The sequence below is a fragment of the Chiloscyllium punctatum genome, chromosome 29 (assembly GCF_047496795.1).
Source record: "Chiloscyllium punctatum isolate Juve2018m chromosome 29, sChiPun1.3, whole genome shotgun sequence".
NCBI classification, from domain to species: Eukaryota; Metazoa; Chordata; class Chondrichthyes; order Orectolobiformes; family Hemiscylliidae; genus Chiloscyllium; species Chiloscyllium punctatum.
This window is the reverse complement of record NC_092767.1, coordinates 80,021,127-80,039,237: the sequence shown is the minus strand read 5'-3', so window position 1 is coordinate 80,039,237 and position 18,111 is coordinate 80,021,127. Positions and strand designations below refer to the sequence as shown.

Here is an 18,111-nt window from a genome sequence, read left to right as displayed (position 1 = left end):
TCCTTCCCTGCCACCACAGGAATTGCAAAACCTGTGCCCACACCTCCGCCCTCACCTCCATCCATGGTCCTAAAGAAGCCTTCCATATCCATCAAAGGTTTACCTGCACATCCACCAATATCATTTATTGTATCCGTTGCTCCCGATGCAGTCTCCTCTACATTGGGGAGACTGGACGCCTCCTAGCAGAGCGCTTTAGGGAACATCTCCGGGATACCCGCACCAATCAACCCCACCGCCCCGTGGCCCAACATTTCAACTCCCCCTCCCACTCTGCCGAGGACATGGAGGTCCTGGGCCTCCTCCACCGCTGCTCCCTCACCACCCAACGCCTGGAGGAAGAACGCCTCATCTTCCGCCTCGGAACACTTCAACCCCAGGGCATCAATGTGGACTTCAACAGTTTCCTCATTTCCCCTCCCACCACCTTACCTCAGCTCCAACCTTCTAGCTCAGCACCATCCCCATGACCTGTCCTACCTGACAATCTCCCTTCCCACCTAACCGCCCCACCCTCCTCCCTGACCTATCACCTCCATCCCCACACCCATTGTACTCTTAGCTACCTTCTCCCCAGCCCCACCTCCTCCTCTACCTCCTGCCCCCCCCATTTATCTCTCCACCCTGGAGGCTTCCTGCCTCCATTCCTGATGACGGGCTTTTGGCCGAAACGTTAATGTTCCTGCTCCTCGGATGCTGCCTGACCTGCTGTGCATTTCCAGCACCACTCTGATCTAAATTCTAGTTTTCCAGCATCTGCAGTCCTCACTTTTGTAAAAACAATGACTGCAGATGCTGAAAATCAAATACTGGATGAGTGGTGCTGGAAGAGCACAGCAGTTCAGGCAGCATCCAACGAGCAGCGAAATCAACGTTTCGGGCAAAAGCCCTTCATCAGGAATAAAGGCAGTGAGCCTGAAGCGTGGAGAGATAAGCTAGAGGAGGGTGGGGGTGGGGAGAGAGTAGCATCGAGTACAGTGGGTGAGTGGGGGAGGAGATGAAGGTGATAGGTCAAGGAGGAGAGGGTGGAGTGGATAGGTGGAAAAGGAGATAGGCAGGTCGGACAAGTCAAGGAGACAGTAACTGAGCTGGAAGTTTGAAACTAGGATGAGGTGGGGGAAGGGGAAATGAGGAAGCTGTTGAAGTCCTTTTAAAGGTGGTCTGGAGTCCGTGTGGGATGAGTTGGTTACGGAGGCATGCACTGAGGAAGCAAATGTGGCTGTGGTACCAAGTTTGTTTCACAACATGGTTGAAGAGCTTCAGAGCAGAGAAAATGACCTGGGAGTTGCAGTGGGAGAGGGACTCCCTGAGATTCTTGTAGAGAGAGGAGGAAAACTTCTTCAAGGCAGGCATCCTTGAGTCCTCACTTTTGCCTATGCTCTAAGAGCCACTGTTCATACACCGGTCGCTCTCAGCATCTTTGGCCTCTGAGTTCTGGGTCATTGTTAAAACATCCATTGGCTGCTGAGTAACGTTTACCAAGACCTTACCCAAACATGCAACCAATGAATAAGTGAAAGCCACTCGGCCCTTTGAGCCAGCCTACTCCCCCACTCAATAAGATCATGGCTTCAATCCAATATTCCTGCACATCCCCAAATAATCTTTCATCCTGTTGGTCATCAAGAACCTATCTACCTCTGCTACAAACATACTTAAACATTCTGCCTTTTGAGGAAGAGAATTCCAAAGATTCACAACCCTTTCAGGGAAAAGAATGCTTCTTCATCTCTGTTTTAAATGGGCTCCCCCTTATTTTTAAACTATGACCCTAATTCTGTATTCGCCCACAAGAGGAAACATTCTTTTCATATCCACCTGGTCAGATCCCCGGGGTCTTCTATGTTGCAATGAAGTCACCTCTGACTAAATCTCCAGAAGATACGGACCCATCTTTCTCTCACAGTGTAATTCTAAAGAGGACTGGATACAGGGTAAAGCTCCCTCTACAATGTACCCATCACACACTCTCAGGATAGGGACAGCATGGGGTTAGATACAGAGTAAAGCTTCCTCTACAATGTCTCCATCAAACACTGTCACCATCAAATACTGTTTCCATCAAACACTCCCAGAACAGGGACAGCATGAGGTTAGATACAGAGTAAAGCTCCCTCTACACTGTTCCCATCAAACACTCCAAGGACAGGAGCAGCATGGGGTTAGATACAGAGTAAAGCTATCTTTACACTGGCCCCCATCAAAAACACTCAGGACAGGGACAGCACGGGGTTAGATACAGAGTAAAGCTCTGTCTACACTGTTCCCATCAAACACTCCAAGGACAGGAGCAGCATGGGGTTAGATACAGAGTAAAGCTCTCTTTACACTGGCCCCCATCAAAAACACTCAGGACAGGGACAGCACAGGGTTAGATACAGAGTAAAGCTTCCTCTACACTGTACCCATCAAGCACTCCCAGGACAGGGACAGCACGGGGTTAGATACAGAGTAAACCTCCCTCTACACTGCCCCCATCAAACATTCTCAGGACAGGCATAGCCTGGGGTTAGATACAGAGTAAAGCTCCCTCTACAATATCTCCATCAAACACTGTTCCCATCAAATACTGTTTCCATCAAACACTCCCAGAACAGGGACAGCATGAGGTTAGATACAGAGTAAAGCTCCCTCTACACTGTCCCCATCAAACACTCCCAGGACAGGGACAGCATGGGGTTAGGTACAGAGTAAAGCTCCCTCTACACTGTCCCCATCAAACACTCCCAGGGCAGGGACAGTATGGGGTTAGGTACAGTGGGGTTCTATCAGTTCTTACCTGAGCCATTGCTTGTTCCTGTTATTGGACATTCCTTACTTTCACCCTCAGTTATGTTTGCCACAACCGCTTTGTTCACCATCTTGCACCATCCCCTGCTTCACAAACACCGCCCCTCCCCCCACCTCCCCCCCCCCCCCCCCTCCCCCGCTTCCACTGTCCTGTTGCTCCCAAAATTCCTCCATCCTGTTCTATGTTGCTCCAAACACATTGAATTTGGCTGTGGATGATGAGATATGCCCTAGTTTCATTGTTTGCAAATCACTGTTGCTACTAGCCTCCTTTGTATCTTGTTAACTCCAGAGAACACTAGCTCCTGACAGTCTCTCATTGTGGGGACTCGGGTTTAAAATTGCCACACAGTCTCAGCTGCTCCTCAACATTGACCGGGATGAAAATAAATGGGTCCATTAGCTGCTGCAGCAAATTACTGCAGAGACAATTCCCCAAACTGAGGAGCATGGAACCAGTTTGGAATTACACAGACAGACAACCTAATGGCTTTGATTGAAATACTTCATCAACTTTATCAGATCTGGGACTCATGAGTTTACTGTTATTTAGAAATTGCCTGGAGCATAAACATTACAAAGTTTTTCTGAGAGATTTTCACAAGATGCTGGAATTACCCACCAACATCATCATAAGAAACAAATGCAATTGTGTATCAGATTTGGGGGCTGGGCCTGAAAATTTCTGTCTGAGCCAATTTGAGGAACAATGCACTGGCTGGAAATGTCTAAACAGGGAAATGGAATCGAAAAACAAAACCCTGCTGTTTTTTGATTCCCATTCTGGTGGTTATTATGCTCACGAAATGCATGTTGTGAACATGACTTGCATATTGTGATTGGAAATTAAGGTCACTATGACTATAGATTCAGAGGAATCAGTTTTATTATTTTAATATGACTATAATTAGAGTGAAAAAGGTTTGTTAATAAGTTCACTTATTTCAAAGTTAAGAATACCACAGTTAATTATCAACATTATTCTATCATCATGAACAGACTCCAGGCGAACTTTTCCCAGTTCATTACAGTACCAGATGTAATGTCCCAAAACATTAAACTCCGAGGTGAGGGGGAGTGAATTGGCCCCTCTTTCTTATTCTTCTTCCTTCCCATTGACCTCCTGCAGCCCCCAACCTTCCAGCTGGTTGCAAACAAGGTCAGTTTCAACAGGATCCCTTCCTTTGGGAATACTTTCCTCTCAGACTCAAAGGAATTAATTCAACCAGGCTCTGTTGGATTAATAAAATGAATGAGGTTATTAAATGCTAAACATGAGAATTAGTAACACACTCACACACACATGCACTCACACACACACACATACACTCACGCACACATACACTCACACACACACACATGCACTCATACACACACATACACTCACACACTCACACACACACATACACTCACACACACACACACACTCACACACACATGCACTCACACACACATACACACACACACACTCACACACACACACATACACTCACGCACACATACACTCACACACACACATGCACTCACACACATACACACACACAATCACACACACATACACACACACACTCACACACACACATGCACTCACACACATACACACACACACACTAACACACACATACACACTCACGCACACATACACTCACACACACACACATGCACTCATACACACACATACACTCACACACTCACACACACACATACACTCACACACACACACACACTCACACACACATGCACTCACACACACATACACACACACACACTCACACACACACACATACACTCACGCACACATACACTCACACACACACATGCACTCACACACATACACACACACAATCACACACACATACACACACACACTCACACACACACATGCACTCACACACATACACACACACACACTAACACACACATACACACTCACACACACATACACACACACACACACACATACATACACTCTCACACACACATGCACTCACACACATATACATATGAGATTCGAAGTAAAACTGGGTTGCAAAAGGATAGAAGGTTAAAAAACAGATATATCAATCATTCAGAACGTTTTGAGAACAGTCAATGGTTGAATGTTAGAATGGTAATTATCAGTGATATTAATATGCCTGGTAGCTAGTAGTTGAACAGACACATTTTGAGAATCTTAGTTTTTAGGCTGCTTGAAATTCCTTTCACCTGATTCCTTTTCTTAAACAGTTTGCAGCATTCAGTGAAAGAGAGTTTTCCTTTGACTGCAGCATAGGGGTAACACTGGTGTGTTTCTTAGATTGTGATCTTCACAACTTGCTGTTGCTCAGACCCAAAGGATGGTGCACACGAGAGCTTTCAGTCCCACTAGTCCACTCCAGTAGGTAAGAGGAGAGCACCAGCCTGCCACCCTTCCTGCCAATGAAACATTTCCTGTCATCTAACTCAACTGCAGGTAAGGGTGGATTAGCCATGGGAAATGCAGGATTACAGGGATAGGATGGCTCTGGGTGGGATGCTTTTCAGAGGACTGGTGTGGACTCTATGGGCAAACTGGCCAGCTTCCACACTGTAGGGATTCTGTGATTCTGAGAGGACATTCAATTATATCCATTGTTTCTGAGTCACAATGGGAGAGAGACAGGAAGTCAGAGAGGGAGGGACAGAGGTAGGGAGAGGATGGGAGAGGAAGAGATAAGGAGAGAGAGACATGGGAGGGAGGGGGAGAGAGAGTGGGAGGGAGGGGGAGAGATAGTAGGAAGGAAAGGGAGACAGAGAGTGTGGGAGAGAAGGGGAGAGAAAGTGGGATGGGGGAGAGATAGTAGGAAGGAAGGGGAGACAGAGAGTGTGGGAGAGAAGGGGAGACAGAGAGAGAGGGAGGGAGGGAAGGAGAGACAGAGAGTGAGGGGGAGAGAGTGGGAGGGAGGGGAGAGAGAGAGAGTGAGAGAGAGAGAAAGTAGGAGGGAAGGGGAGACAGAGAGGAGAGGGAGGGAAGGGGAGACAGAGAGAGAGGGAGGGAGAGGGAAGGAAAGAGAGAGAGACAAAGAGAGAATGAGGGAAGGTGAGAGCGAGTGAGGGAGAGAGGGAGCATGAGGGGGAGAGAGACAGTAAAAGAAGACAGGCAGACGGAGAATAATAGGAAGTACAAGAGATACAAAGTGACAGAGAGAACAACAGAGAGGTGGAAGATGTTCTGAACATGTTGTCCAAACACTCTCAGCTAAGTAAAATGGGAGTCGTATTCCATCAGAAACAGGTTAAAGGGATGCTCCAGAGATTACCAACTTCATTTTATGTTAATTGTGCCACAGATGTAACTTGTGTTGATGGGAAATAAAACTGAATACATTTTGGAGGCAATTAAAAAATAAGGTAATAAGAAATTAGAAATTAATTAGCTACCTGTAGCTGAAATGTGGCCATTGGGGGGTCTAAGTTGTTGGTGGTAATTAGGTAAGTGACTCATTCTTGTTGTTAGGGAAACTGCAGCTCCAGACATGTTTCTCAATGATGCTCGTGGAATTTAATGATGCACTTCTTTGTAAAACACTTATCTGTTTCTGCAAGTGAATAGGTCACTCCTCCCTCCTGATTTACAACCCCATTCTCCTTCCAAACCTGATTTTACTGAGCTCATCAAATGGGGCAAGTCATGAGCAGATGAAAAGCAGCCAAGGTGTTCTCAATTCCCAGGATGCATCAAACCCAAGCGACTTATCTGAGCTCAGCAGATTGCTGTTAATGGCTTCATTAAGAAGACAGTGAAGAAGATCACTAGCTCAGCATTCAGCTCAGGTTTCACTGAGTAAGTGGAAGATTCAAAGTGGGTTTTTGCCACTTGTTTCTTTATCAGAACTCATGAGCCATACAGCATCTAATACAAGAAAGTTAAAGATTATAAGTTGCTTATTCCTAAAGGAAATGCCATAATTGATTATAAATTGGGTGAAAAAATTGTTTTTCTGAAGCATGGATGAATTGAAAGTAATCAAAACTTAATTGAGGATAAAAATAATCATCATTACTCTTCTCTTTCTAATCTTCCTATTTTTCAATTTATGCCTCATGTATTTACTTGTTCCTGTGTGGGGATGCTTGGCACAGGTTCCGCACATGCAGCTCATCTATCCATGAGTTTGGTATTGGAACTTGGAACTCAGAATATAAGACATTCCTCTCAATCTTGCCCTTGGCCAATACTGCCTAAAGTATTGCCACTGTCTGGTGTATTGCCACTCTCTGGTGTATTGCCACTGCCTGGTGTATGCCACTCTCTGGTGTATTGTCACTGCCTGGTGTATTGTCACTCTCTGGTGTATTGCCACTCTCTGGTGTATGCCACTCTCTGGTGTATTGCCACTGTCTGATGCTGGGCTTGTTTTTGATGGTTACCGTATGAGGAAGCTTTAGCTGTGATGCCCTTCTTGGTCAAACAGCCCACCAAAAACATAGTATTGGCTCCCATGTGGAGATCCAATCACTGTGATTTGTAACCTGCTGCCTGGAAGCAGATCCAATCAGAATGTTCAAAAGGGAATTGGGTAAGAAAAAAACTTGAAATAAATTGTTTAATGTGATGAAGAAAGAGTTAGGAGTGGGGCCGATTGAAGAACACTCTGAAAAAGCCAGCACAGACATGGGGAAGGGGTGCTGAATGGCCTCCATCTGTGCAATAAATGTTTATGATTCTTTTAATGTAGGAGGTGTTAATTTGGCACTGACTGGCTTCCTGGAAAAAGTGAGGACTGCAGATGCTGGAGATCAGAGCTGAAAAATGTGTTGCTGGAAAAGTGCAGCAGGTCAGGCAGCATCCAAGGAGCAGGAGAATCGACGTTTCGGGCATAAGCCCTTCTTCAGGAATGAGGAGGGTGTGCCAAGCAGGCTAAGATAAAAGGTATGGAGGAGGGACTTGGGGGAGGGGCGTTGGGAATGCGATAGGTGGAAGGAGGTTAAGGTGAGGGTGATAGGCCGGAGAGGGGGTGGGGCGGAGAGGTCGGGAAGAAGATTGCAGGTCAAGAAGGCAGTGCTGAGTCTGAGGGTTGGGACTGAGAAAAGGTGGAGGGAGGGGAAATGAGGAAGCTGGAGAAATCTGCATTCATTCCCTTGTGGTTGGAGGGTTCCTAGGTGGAAGATGAGGCACTCTTCCTCCAGCCGTCATGTTTCCGAGGGTTGGGACTCTCTGGTGTATTGCCATGCCTGGAGGAAGAGCGCCTCATCTTCCGCCTAGGAACCCTCCAACCACAAGGGATGAATACAGATTTCTCCAGCTTCCTCATTTCCCCTCCCCCCACCTTATATCAGTCCCAACCCTCGGACTCAGCACCGCCTTCTTGACCTGCAATCTTCTTCCCGACCTCTCCGCCCCCACCCCCTCTCCGGCCTATCACCCTCACCTTAACCTCCTTCCACCTATCGCATTCCCAACGCCCCTCCCCCAAGTCCCTCCTCCATACCTTTTATCTCAGACCACTTGGCACACCCTCCTCATTCCTGAAGAAGGGCTTATGCCCAAAACATCGATTCTACTGCTCTTTGGATGCTGCCTGACTGACTGGCTTCCTGGTTGGAATTGTTCATAGAATCTTCATAGAATCTCTACAGTATGGAAGCAGGCCATTTGGCCCATCAAGTCCACACCAGTTCTCTGAAAAGCATCCCACCCAGACCCATCCCACCCCTTGATACTCTGCAGTTTGCATAGCTAATCCACCTAACCCTGAGACTGTGGGAGGAAGCTGGAACACCTGGAGGAAACCCACACAGACATGGGGAGAATGTACAAACTTCATAAGGTAGTCACCCAAGGATGGAATTGAATCCGGATCCCTGGTGCTGTGAGGCAGCCACTGCAGAACCACTGAGCCATCATGCCCCTCGGTCCCTACTAAACCAGGCTGTCCCTCTGCATAGACATACAATCTTTGGGGATCAAGCCAAAGTGAAATGTTGTGTCAGTTTTCACATATCTCAATATGCAGCTCTCAAAGAACAATGTCGATTTGTGTTTAGGATAATTGCCTGATGAGACTTTTGCACTAAAAGAAACTCCAAAACCTCCAGCCCATCAGAATTCACACAAAGTGAACTGGTCGGAAGCATTAGTGTAGAGTGAGTTGAACTACCTGAACTTTGAGCCATCTCTCTGGGCCGGGGAAAGCCCATATGTCCCATTGTTCTGTTTCAACATTCCAGCATGGTTCATCGAGACAAGAAACTGAATGGATGGTGTCTTTCAGCTTTAATGTGATTATAACTCTCACCAGCTGAAAACTCAGGAAACATTGTGAAATGGATGAAATATAATTGCTGTATTTGTGGGCCATTGACAAGTGTGTTCCATAAATATGTAATAAACACTAAAATTACTGAAGCTGAACCCTTCAATTGACTCGATGTGTTCAGTGATTTATTGCATTAGCTGAAAGCTTGCAATCCCAGCACTGGGAGACTTTTCGAAATGTTCAGATAGACCTTGCTAATGCACCAGGTATCAGCAAGACAAAATGGAACAGATTCAGCTTTGGTTAATGAGGAAGCTTCATGCTGTCATGTTAATGAGATGTTGGAAAGCTAATCCATCAGTTTATGGTTTCAAGTTTCAGCTATTATCTTTTGATGGAAAAGCAGAAAGACTGATTGGAAGATTCACACCCTTTTAGGATCACATGTTGATGAGAATAGGTTGTGAATATTCCTTTGCCAGTGTCTCTCTGCTTGAGTATGGCTCCGATTGAAGTATTAACAATTTCTTCCACATTTCAGTAAATTCATTAACCCAGCTTCACTCATGGGAATCCAGGAAATTTAGCCAAAGAATTCTGCTCACACTGGGATCATTTATACTTCATCGTTTCAGATTTCATGACTCATGGTTTGAATGATGCTGGGGAGAGGTGGGAAATAGATTCATATAAATATTTTACTTGCCAAAAGTGTGTGAAAGGTCAACTGCAGAACACAATGGAACTTGAAACGAGAATGTCTCCCAGACAGAGGTGGAGACTGGCTGCTCACATCCTTGCTCTATCTGCTCAGACTTCCTTTTCTAATATCATCTGGGTTTTGGAGTCAAGGTTGATTCACATGTACCTGTGTCAGGGTGATTGTGGCCATTGGGAGGGTCACAGGATGTGTGGCTGTGACTGGGGAGGTGGCGGAGATTGGGGTTTTCTGAGCAGACTCCCTATCTCTGTCCTATTCCACCATTTTCCCACTGATGCTTCACCCAGGGTTCCATTCACCAAGACTCCAACAGCACAGAAGAAACCCTTCAGCCTATCAACCCTACTGACCAATCAACGCTAATTCCACTTGCCAGCACCTGGCCTATAACTGCGAACATTATGACATTTCAAGTACATATCCATATAATTCTCAATGTTTATCAGGTCAGTCAGCTCTGCTGCTCTCCCAAGAGCATCCTGTTTCTGAGGCAGACATTGTGAGGAGACCATTCCCTGTCCACCAGCATGCACTGAGTATTCCTGCTGCGGGAATTCAAATGTGTCCAATGGCCTGGGGCCATCATGGCAACTGGGGGAAAAGGAGCTTTCCCAATCATTTGGAAAAATTGATACCACCACAAATGATTTTTGTGCTATTCTGGGGTTGTTCTCCTGAATGGTCTCTAAGGCTCACAATATTTACATTGTTTCCTGGTGAAGGGCCTTTGACCGAAACGTTAACTCACCTGCTCCTCGGATGCTGCCTGACCAGCTGTGCTTTTCCAGCACCACACACTCCCCTCTTAATCTCCAGCATCTGTTGTCCTCACTTTCACCATCGTTAAAAATCACACAATGCCAGGTTATGGTCCAACAGGTTTATTTGGAAGCACTAGCTTTCGGAGAACTGCTACTTCAATGGATAGCTGTGATGAAAGAGCAGCGCTCCAAAAGATAGTGCTTCAAAATAAACCTGTTGGATTATAACCTGGCATTGTGTGATTTTTAACTTTGTACACACCAGTCCAACACCAGCTCCACCAAATCATGAATATTTTCATCGAACTGGGCAGAGCTTAGAGAGTTCTGCAGCCTCTGATGTTGAATCTCTATTGCTGTCTGTCTCCCTTACTTTCTTTGTCTCCCTCCCTCTTCCACTCTCTCTTGCTCACTTGTGAGCTTCACCATGTTTGCCACAACCTGATCACTGTGTGTGTTTGTCATGATGCAGAGTGTCCCCCCAGTCATGTGACACATCCCCTCCCCTCCCCCCCCCCCCCCCCCCCCCCCCACGCCCCCGGGATGAGTAACCCCTTAACTTTCCCTGCACCCCACATTCTGAGGGAGCCTTGCAGAGTAAGTGGGAGACTGAAGACATGAGTCAGAACATATAATGTGAGAGGTGAGTTCTGAAGAAGGGTCACTGGAACACTAACTCTGCTTTCTCTCTTCAAATGCTGCCAGACCTGCTGAGTTATTCCAGCGATTTCTGATTTTGTTTCTAATTTCCAGCAACTACAGTTCTTTGTTTTTTTTGGTAAGGTGAAAGGGTTCTGACTGAGTCGGCCCATTGGCTACTGAGATCTGAGCAACATGAGTGAGCGATGTGTGCCATCTGTCTACTTTACTCTGTCACCTCCACTCTGTCATTGGCCATTCATGTGGTGACCGTTGTTGTCTTGTTGTCCTCTCTGCTGTCAGGGTAACAATAACACAATGATCACCCACAATTCTCTGACTTCTCTGGGGTTGTAACTTCCCAAAGAATTGAGCTGGGGCAAGATGATGGTAGGACGACATTGGTGGAGGGTCACTAGGAGAGATGGGTATGACAAGGCAATAGGATGAGGTCAGTGTCAATGATGAAGGGCTCTTGCCCAAAACGTTGACTCTCCTGCTCCTCGGATGCTGCCTGACCTGCTATGCTTTTCCAGCGTCACACTCTCGACTAAGTGTCAACAATGGCAGATCAGGGGAAGATAGGAAGGGACAGGGTAGGATCCACCTACAAGGTTTTGCTGGTGTACAGGGCGCTGTGCACAACAAGGCTTGGGGCGACAGAGGGACAGTGCTTGACCTTGAAAGTGCCCACCCCTCACTTTTACTCGCTCTATCTAGTCATTAAACCTCTTGCTGGTTTGAATCCTGCACCACTTTTCTGCTGCTGTGCTCCTTGGTCACTTACAGCCTGTTTACTCCACAGTCAATGTCAACTTCCTGTTGGTCTTCCAGACCACTCGATCACATTGAGGGCTGTATTGAACAGCACAAGCCAGTCTTGTGTTTCCATCTTTGACATTCTTGTTATGACATCTCTATGATGCCTCAGTTCTGACCATCACAGGTTTACTTTAAATATTTAAATATTGGAACCAAACCAGATTTTCATTAAACCTAACCCTGCTAATCTTTCAGGAATTCAGACTCAGGGCACCAGAAACTGTTATGTTTCTGATGTGCTACCTTCCTTCCTTCTCTATTCATGTTTCTGAAAGTTAAAATTCAGCTATTGCCATCAACATAACTATCTTGTCATTTACACTCATGCCTTTTCTGATTTGATGTAATTTATTATTGTCACATGTATGTAGTTACAGTAAAATGTTTTGTTTTGCGTGCAGTACAGGCAGTTCATACCATACAAAGTGCATTCAGGCGATAGGACAGAGTGCGGAATACAATGATAAACCTGTAGAAAATGTGCATAAAAAACAAGATCAATATTAGATTTGAAAATTGAGAGGTCCAGTCAGCAGTCTAATAACAGCAGGAAGTTGCTGTTCTTAAATCTGTTGATATGTGCATTTAGACTTTTGTATCTCCTGCCTGACAGAATAGGTTGGAAGAGATTATAACCGGGATGGGAGAGATCTTTGATGATGTTGACTGCTTTCCCAAGGCAGCAGAAAGTATGGATGGAGCCAATGGGTGGAAGGTTAGGTCGCATGATGGACTGGGCTGTGTTCACAATTCTCTATAGTTTCTTACGTGCCTGGGCACAGCAGTTGCCAAACCACACTGTGATCCATTCAAATAAAATGTTTTCTATGGTCCATCTATAAAAATTGGTAAGAGTCCTTATGGATATTCCAAATTTCCTTAGCCTCCTGAGGAAGTGGAGGTGTCATTGTGCTTTCTTGACCTTTCGATTTTGAAGTAGTGGCATGTGGATTTTGGTCAACATGGATGAGGAGTTTAATAATTAACTTTTTGGTCTATTTAGAATCATGGTCTAAGGCCAGAATGTGTCAGAGAGCAGGCAATTGGGAAGCAATAGACAATAGACAATGGACAATAGGTGCAGGAGTAGGCCATTCTGCCCTTCGAGCCTGTACCACCATTCATTATGATCATGGCTGATCATCCTCAATCAGTATCCTGTTCCTCCCTTATCTCCATAACCCTTGATTCTACTATCCTTGAGAGCTCTATCCAACTCTTTCTTAAATGAATCCAGAGACTGGGCCTCCACTGCCTTCTGGGGCAGAGCATTCCACACACCCACCACTCTCCGGGTGAAGAAGTTTCTCCTCATCTCTGTCCTAAATGGTCTACCCCTTATTTTTAAGCTGTGTCCTCTGGTTCGGGACTCACCCATCAGCGGAAACATGTTCCCTGCCTCCAATCCTTTAATCCTGCAGTGATCATGTGAGTTTGTGTTGTGAAAGTTTTATCATCAGAGAGAGCAAACACTTGCATAGAACATAGAACATTACAGCACAGTACAGGCCCTTCAGCCCTTGATGTTGTGCCAACCTATGGAACCAATCTGAAGGCCATCTATTCCATTCTTGTCACTTGCTTTTGGTTTTGGAGAATCAAGAATTGATAGTATTGCATAAGAAAAACCCACAGGATGGAAAGCTTTGTTGGCAGTTCATGGAAGAAGCAGCTGGGGTTCGATAGTAGAAGAGTTTCTCCCGCAGAAGGAGTTAATTTAGACCAGGAGTGTTTGGTCAAAACCCTGAAAAGAGGCGATTTGAAGCTGAAAAGGTCTAAACTCAGCTGTATGAATGATCAAAGAACAGGCTATCAAACTCTCAAGCCCAGGAATTGAAATAAACTATTCAATCAAGCCTGTAGTCACAATTCAAAGTTTGGGAGAAGATTTGTAGCTCGGGTGCTTGTTGTTGTGGTTCTGTTCGCCGAGCTGGGAATTTGTGTTGCAGACGTTTCGTCCCCTGTCTAGGTGACATCCTCAGTGCTTGGGAGCCTCCTGTGAAGCGCTTCTGTGATCTTTCCTCCGGCATTTGTAGTGGTGGAACCATGGCAAATGCCGAAGGAAAGATCACAGAAGCGCTTCACAGGAGGCTCCCAAGCACTGAGGATGTCACCTAGACAGGGGACGAAACGTCTGCAACACAAATTCCCAGCTCGGCGAACAGAACCACAACACTGTAGTCACAATATTGAAGGGAACACTCCTGGTATTTGAGGAGTGTAAAGGGATGGTGTGGGATAAATGGAATTTCATTTTGCTGTCTGTTTTGAAATCTTTCAAACTATATAATTCACTTGCTTTGTTTTGTTTTATCTTCAGTCCTTTTATGTAATAACCTTCCATTTTATTTTTAAAACTAAATCTGCAGCCTTTCAGTGAAGTATCGCAGTGTTAAATAAAAAAAGAAAACAAAATCTGATCTATCAAGTTGATTTCAATCTGGGATCTGACTTGTCCAGTAACGGCATCACCTTTGGTTTTGTTAGTTCCAAAAATCAGTGTCATGTTTTCCGGTTTCCAATAACTGGTGGTTTGTGATTGAGATAGTTCACTGTTACCAATCCTTCTTTCCCTCTGCTAGATCTAGGCACCAGGCTAGTTAATCAGGAGTAGAAGTTAGATCACTCTAGAGTATAGGAGAAAGTGAGGACTGCAGATGCTGGAGATCAGAGTCAAAAAGTATGGTGCTCTTGATGACGTCAACTCTCCTGCTCCTTGGATGCTGCCTGACTGGCTGTGCTTTTCCAGTACCAAACGTTTTGAGACTCTAGCATCTTAACAAGAAGAGGAACTCGTTCTACAAAATAGTTTAGTTTATAGTTTATTGTATGATAACTAAGGTACAATTCACACTAACAAGTCAGACATAATTACAGGCATTAGGACCCAGATATGTTGCATCTCTCTTCATCACAATTTCACACAGAGCTGTCTGTTTCTGCATGCAGAGACTGTGACATCATCAGATTGGGTGGAGCTAATGCAACTTCAACATTAACTCTTTCAGAACCATTTCCTGAAATAACAGAGAGCAATACTGCCTTACTCAAACAAAAGTGTAACTTACATATATTTAGGATCTAGTATGTCAGAAAATCATAGGACCATAGAATTGCCAATGTGGAAGCAGGCCATTCAGTCCATCAAGTCCTACACTGACCCTCTGAAGACATCCTATCCAGATCCATATCCCCACTATACCTTTGTAATCCTGCATTTTCCATGGTTAATCCACCTAGCCTGCACACTCCTGAACACTATGGACAATTTAGCTCGGCCAATCCAAAGGTGGGAAGATCCAAGAGAACGTGCCAACTCCACACATTGACAGTCACCCAAGGGTGGGCTGCCCCAAAGCACTTTACAGGAGCATTGTCAGATACAATTTGACACCAAAAATGACACGAGGAGATATTTGGGCAGCTGGCTGAAGGAAAAACGATCAAAGAGCCCTAAATTAAGGAAACTCTTAAAGAGGGTGAGGCAGAGACAGGGAAGTTCAGCGGGAGAAATTCCAGAGCTGAGAGTCAAGGGCAGCTGAAGGCATGGACACTAAAACCAAATACAATCAAGTGAATACACTTAGAGAAGCACAGAGATCTCACACAGCTCTGGGGCCAGGATGCTCCTTTTGATCTGAGTAGTCAAGGACATGGAAGGATTTGAAAGCACGCGTGAGAATTTTAAAATTGAGATGTTATTTCACAGGGTGATTGGATGAGTCAGCAATCACAGTGGTGATATGTAAATAGTACTTTGGCAAAAACTTACATGGAGTGTTCATGATTTAAAACTCTGCAGGTGAATTTATACCAGGAATTAATTCAGAGGTGTGCAGCATTGCTGAGATCCTAATGTATCCCATAGTATTCATGACGCCATGTGTAGAGAGTACATGCAAGAGATGGAGAGAGAGACTGAAGTAACAGTGAACTAAGTGATGGCCAAGTCTGGTGAATTAAGTTGTTTTGAAGCAGAACTCATTACCATTTGGTTAATTAGGGACAAAATCACAGAAATGTTTCCTTGTCCTCATCACTATCCACTGACACCTATTGAAGAAAGCAGGATATGAGTGGGTTCACTGAGGGCAGAATCAGAGTTGGACTCTTTCAAATAAGATAAATAGACAAAAAAAACCCCAGAAATTGCTGGAAAAGCTCAGCAGATTGCCATTGCTGACTCAACACGTCTGGCAGCATTTGTGGAGAGATATCAGATCTGCTGAGCTTTTCTAGCAACTTCTATTTTTGTTTTTGATTTCCAGCCTCCACAGTTTTTTGAGTTTTTATTTAGATAAACAGACAAACAGATTCACAAGCAGAATAATCAGCTGACCAAGGGAGGGGAGACAAGACAATGTTCAAGGAACTGTACCCAGTGATTGGGAATGTACTGGGATAGGGGAATCCAATAAAATAAAAACAGGTTATACCAACTGTAGCACCACATTTATTAATGGAACAATCAGCCCTCATCAGATTCTCTGCTGTCCTGGAACCTATATAAGGTGACTTTATATTAGAAACCTCTCAAGTGATTTATATGTCTGTTTGCCTTGCTTTAATGTCCTCAATAAAGGAATTCAGGGTAATTTGGGAATAATTTTGGTTAGAGTTGGAATGTGTTTAATAATCCTGCTTTAAGGAGAAATCTGTGTAAGGGAAACAAGTGAGTTGGATTAATCTATTAATGTCGAGAGTGTGGGGCTGGAAAAGTACAGTACTGGATTAGTGGTGCTGGAAGAGCACAGCAGTTCAGGCAGCATCCAACGAGCAGCGAAATCAACGTTTCGGGCAAAAGCCCTTTATTCCTGATGAAGGGCTTTTGCCCGAAACGTTGATTTTGCTGCTCGTTGGATGCTGCCTGAACTGCTGTGCTCTTCCAGCACCACTAATCCAGTATTTGATTTTCAGCATCTGCAGTCATTGTTTTTACCTTGGAAAAGTACAGGTCAGGCAGCATTCGAGGAGCAGGAGAATCAATGTTTCAGGCAAAAGCCCTTCATCAGGAAGAACAGCAAGTGGTTTGGTCTAGGAACACATTACTGCAGATGCTGGAATCTGTACTGAAAAAAAAAATGCTGGAGATCACAGTGGGTCAGGCAGCATCCATAGGGAGTGAGCAAACTAACATTTTGAATATAAATGACTCTTCATCAGAGCTTGAAATGAAATCTTTTGGAATTCAGTGGCTGATGGGAAGTGGAAACATGGAAGCAAATGGAAAGAAATTTAAGGAAATACTAACTCCCTATATAACTTATAAAAAGATCAGCACTATCTTCATATAATAAAAAACACATTTATGGTTTTGCAAACTCTGGAATTCTGTATAATGATAATATGGAGAATGGAGCAAACGTAAGAGAAAGGAATTTGGAACGATCAATCACAATGGCTCAGTGGTTAGCACTGCTGCCTCGCAGCACCATGGACCCAGGTTCGATTCCATTCTCGGGTAACTATCTGAGTGGAGCTTGCACATTCTCCCCGTGTCTGTGTGGGTTTCCTCTGGGTGCTCCAGTTTCCTCCCACAGTCCAAAGATGTGCTGGTTAGGTGGATTGACTGTGCTAAATTGCCTAGGCAGGAGTGGGTACTGCAGATGCTGGAGATCAGAGTCAAGGTTAGAGTGGTGCTGGAAAAGCACAGCAGGTCAGGTAGCATCATAGTGTTACAGGGATGTGTGGGTTAGCCATGGGAAATGCAGGGTTACAGGGATGAATGGGTAGATGCTCTCTGGAGGTCTGTTGCAGACATGATGGGCCAAATAGCCTCTTATCTGCACTGTAGAGATTCTGTGAACCACATTGCAATTGAATAGCAGAGTAGATTGGAGGTTGTTATGAATGACCTCTTCATCTTCCTGTCTGATTACAGCTCAAGTTTGCTGGTTCATTAGGGAGCCCATTGCACATGCATTAAGTAGAGGACACAAGGTAATAAAAAGGATTCGTTTAGGTTGGAAGTAATAAATGCTATATTGCAAATAAGATGTTAAGCATTCATTGTCTTTTTCAAGACATCCTGAAAGTGTTACTAAATGCCTGTTGTTCTGTTTTCCCAGCTTTCTGATCTGATTGATCATGGAGAGGCTCCTCTTCTCTCTGCTCCTGCTCAGTTTGACTGTCAAGGCTCAGCTTTGTCCAAAGCGTTGCA

General features: G+C 44.9%; 1 protein-coding gene across 6 annotated transcripts in view; it reads left to right on the top strand.

The window, feature by feature from the left end:
• The window catches only part of LOC140454652 (leucine-rich repeat and fibronectin type III domain-containing protein 1-like protein), a 261,787-nt gene that overhangs the window by 128,728 nt on the left and 114,948 nt on the right, over positions 1–18,111 (top strand). For all 6 annotated transcript variants that reach the window (XR_011952735.1, XR_011952738.1, XR_011952736.1 and 3 more), the window contains one exon: positions 18,020–18,111. This exon is cut by the window's right edge and continues 1,312 nt beyond it. Coding sequence is in view for 2 of the 6 variants with exons in the window: in XM_072549571.1 (XP_072405672.1) it covers positions 18,039–18,111 (73 nt within the window). In the remaining 4 variants the exon portion in view is untranslated. The remainder of the gene's footprint in view (positions 1–18,019) is intronic.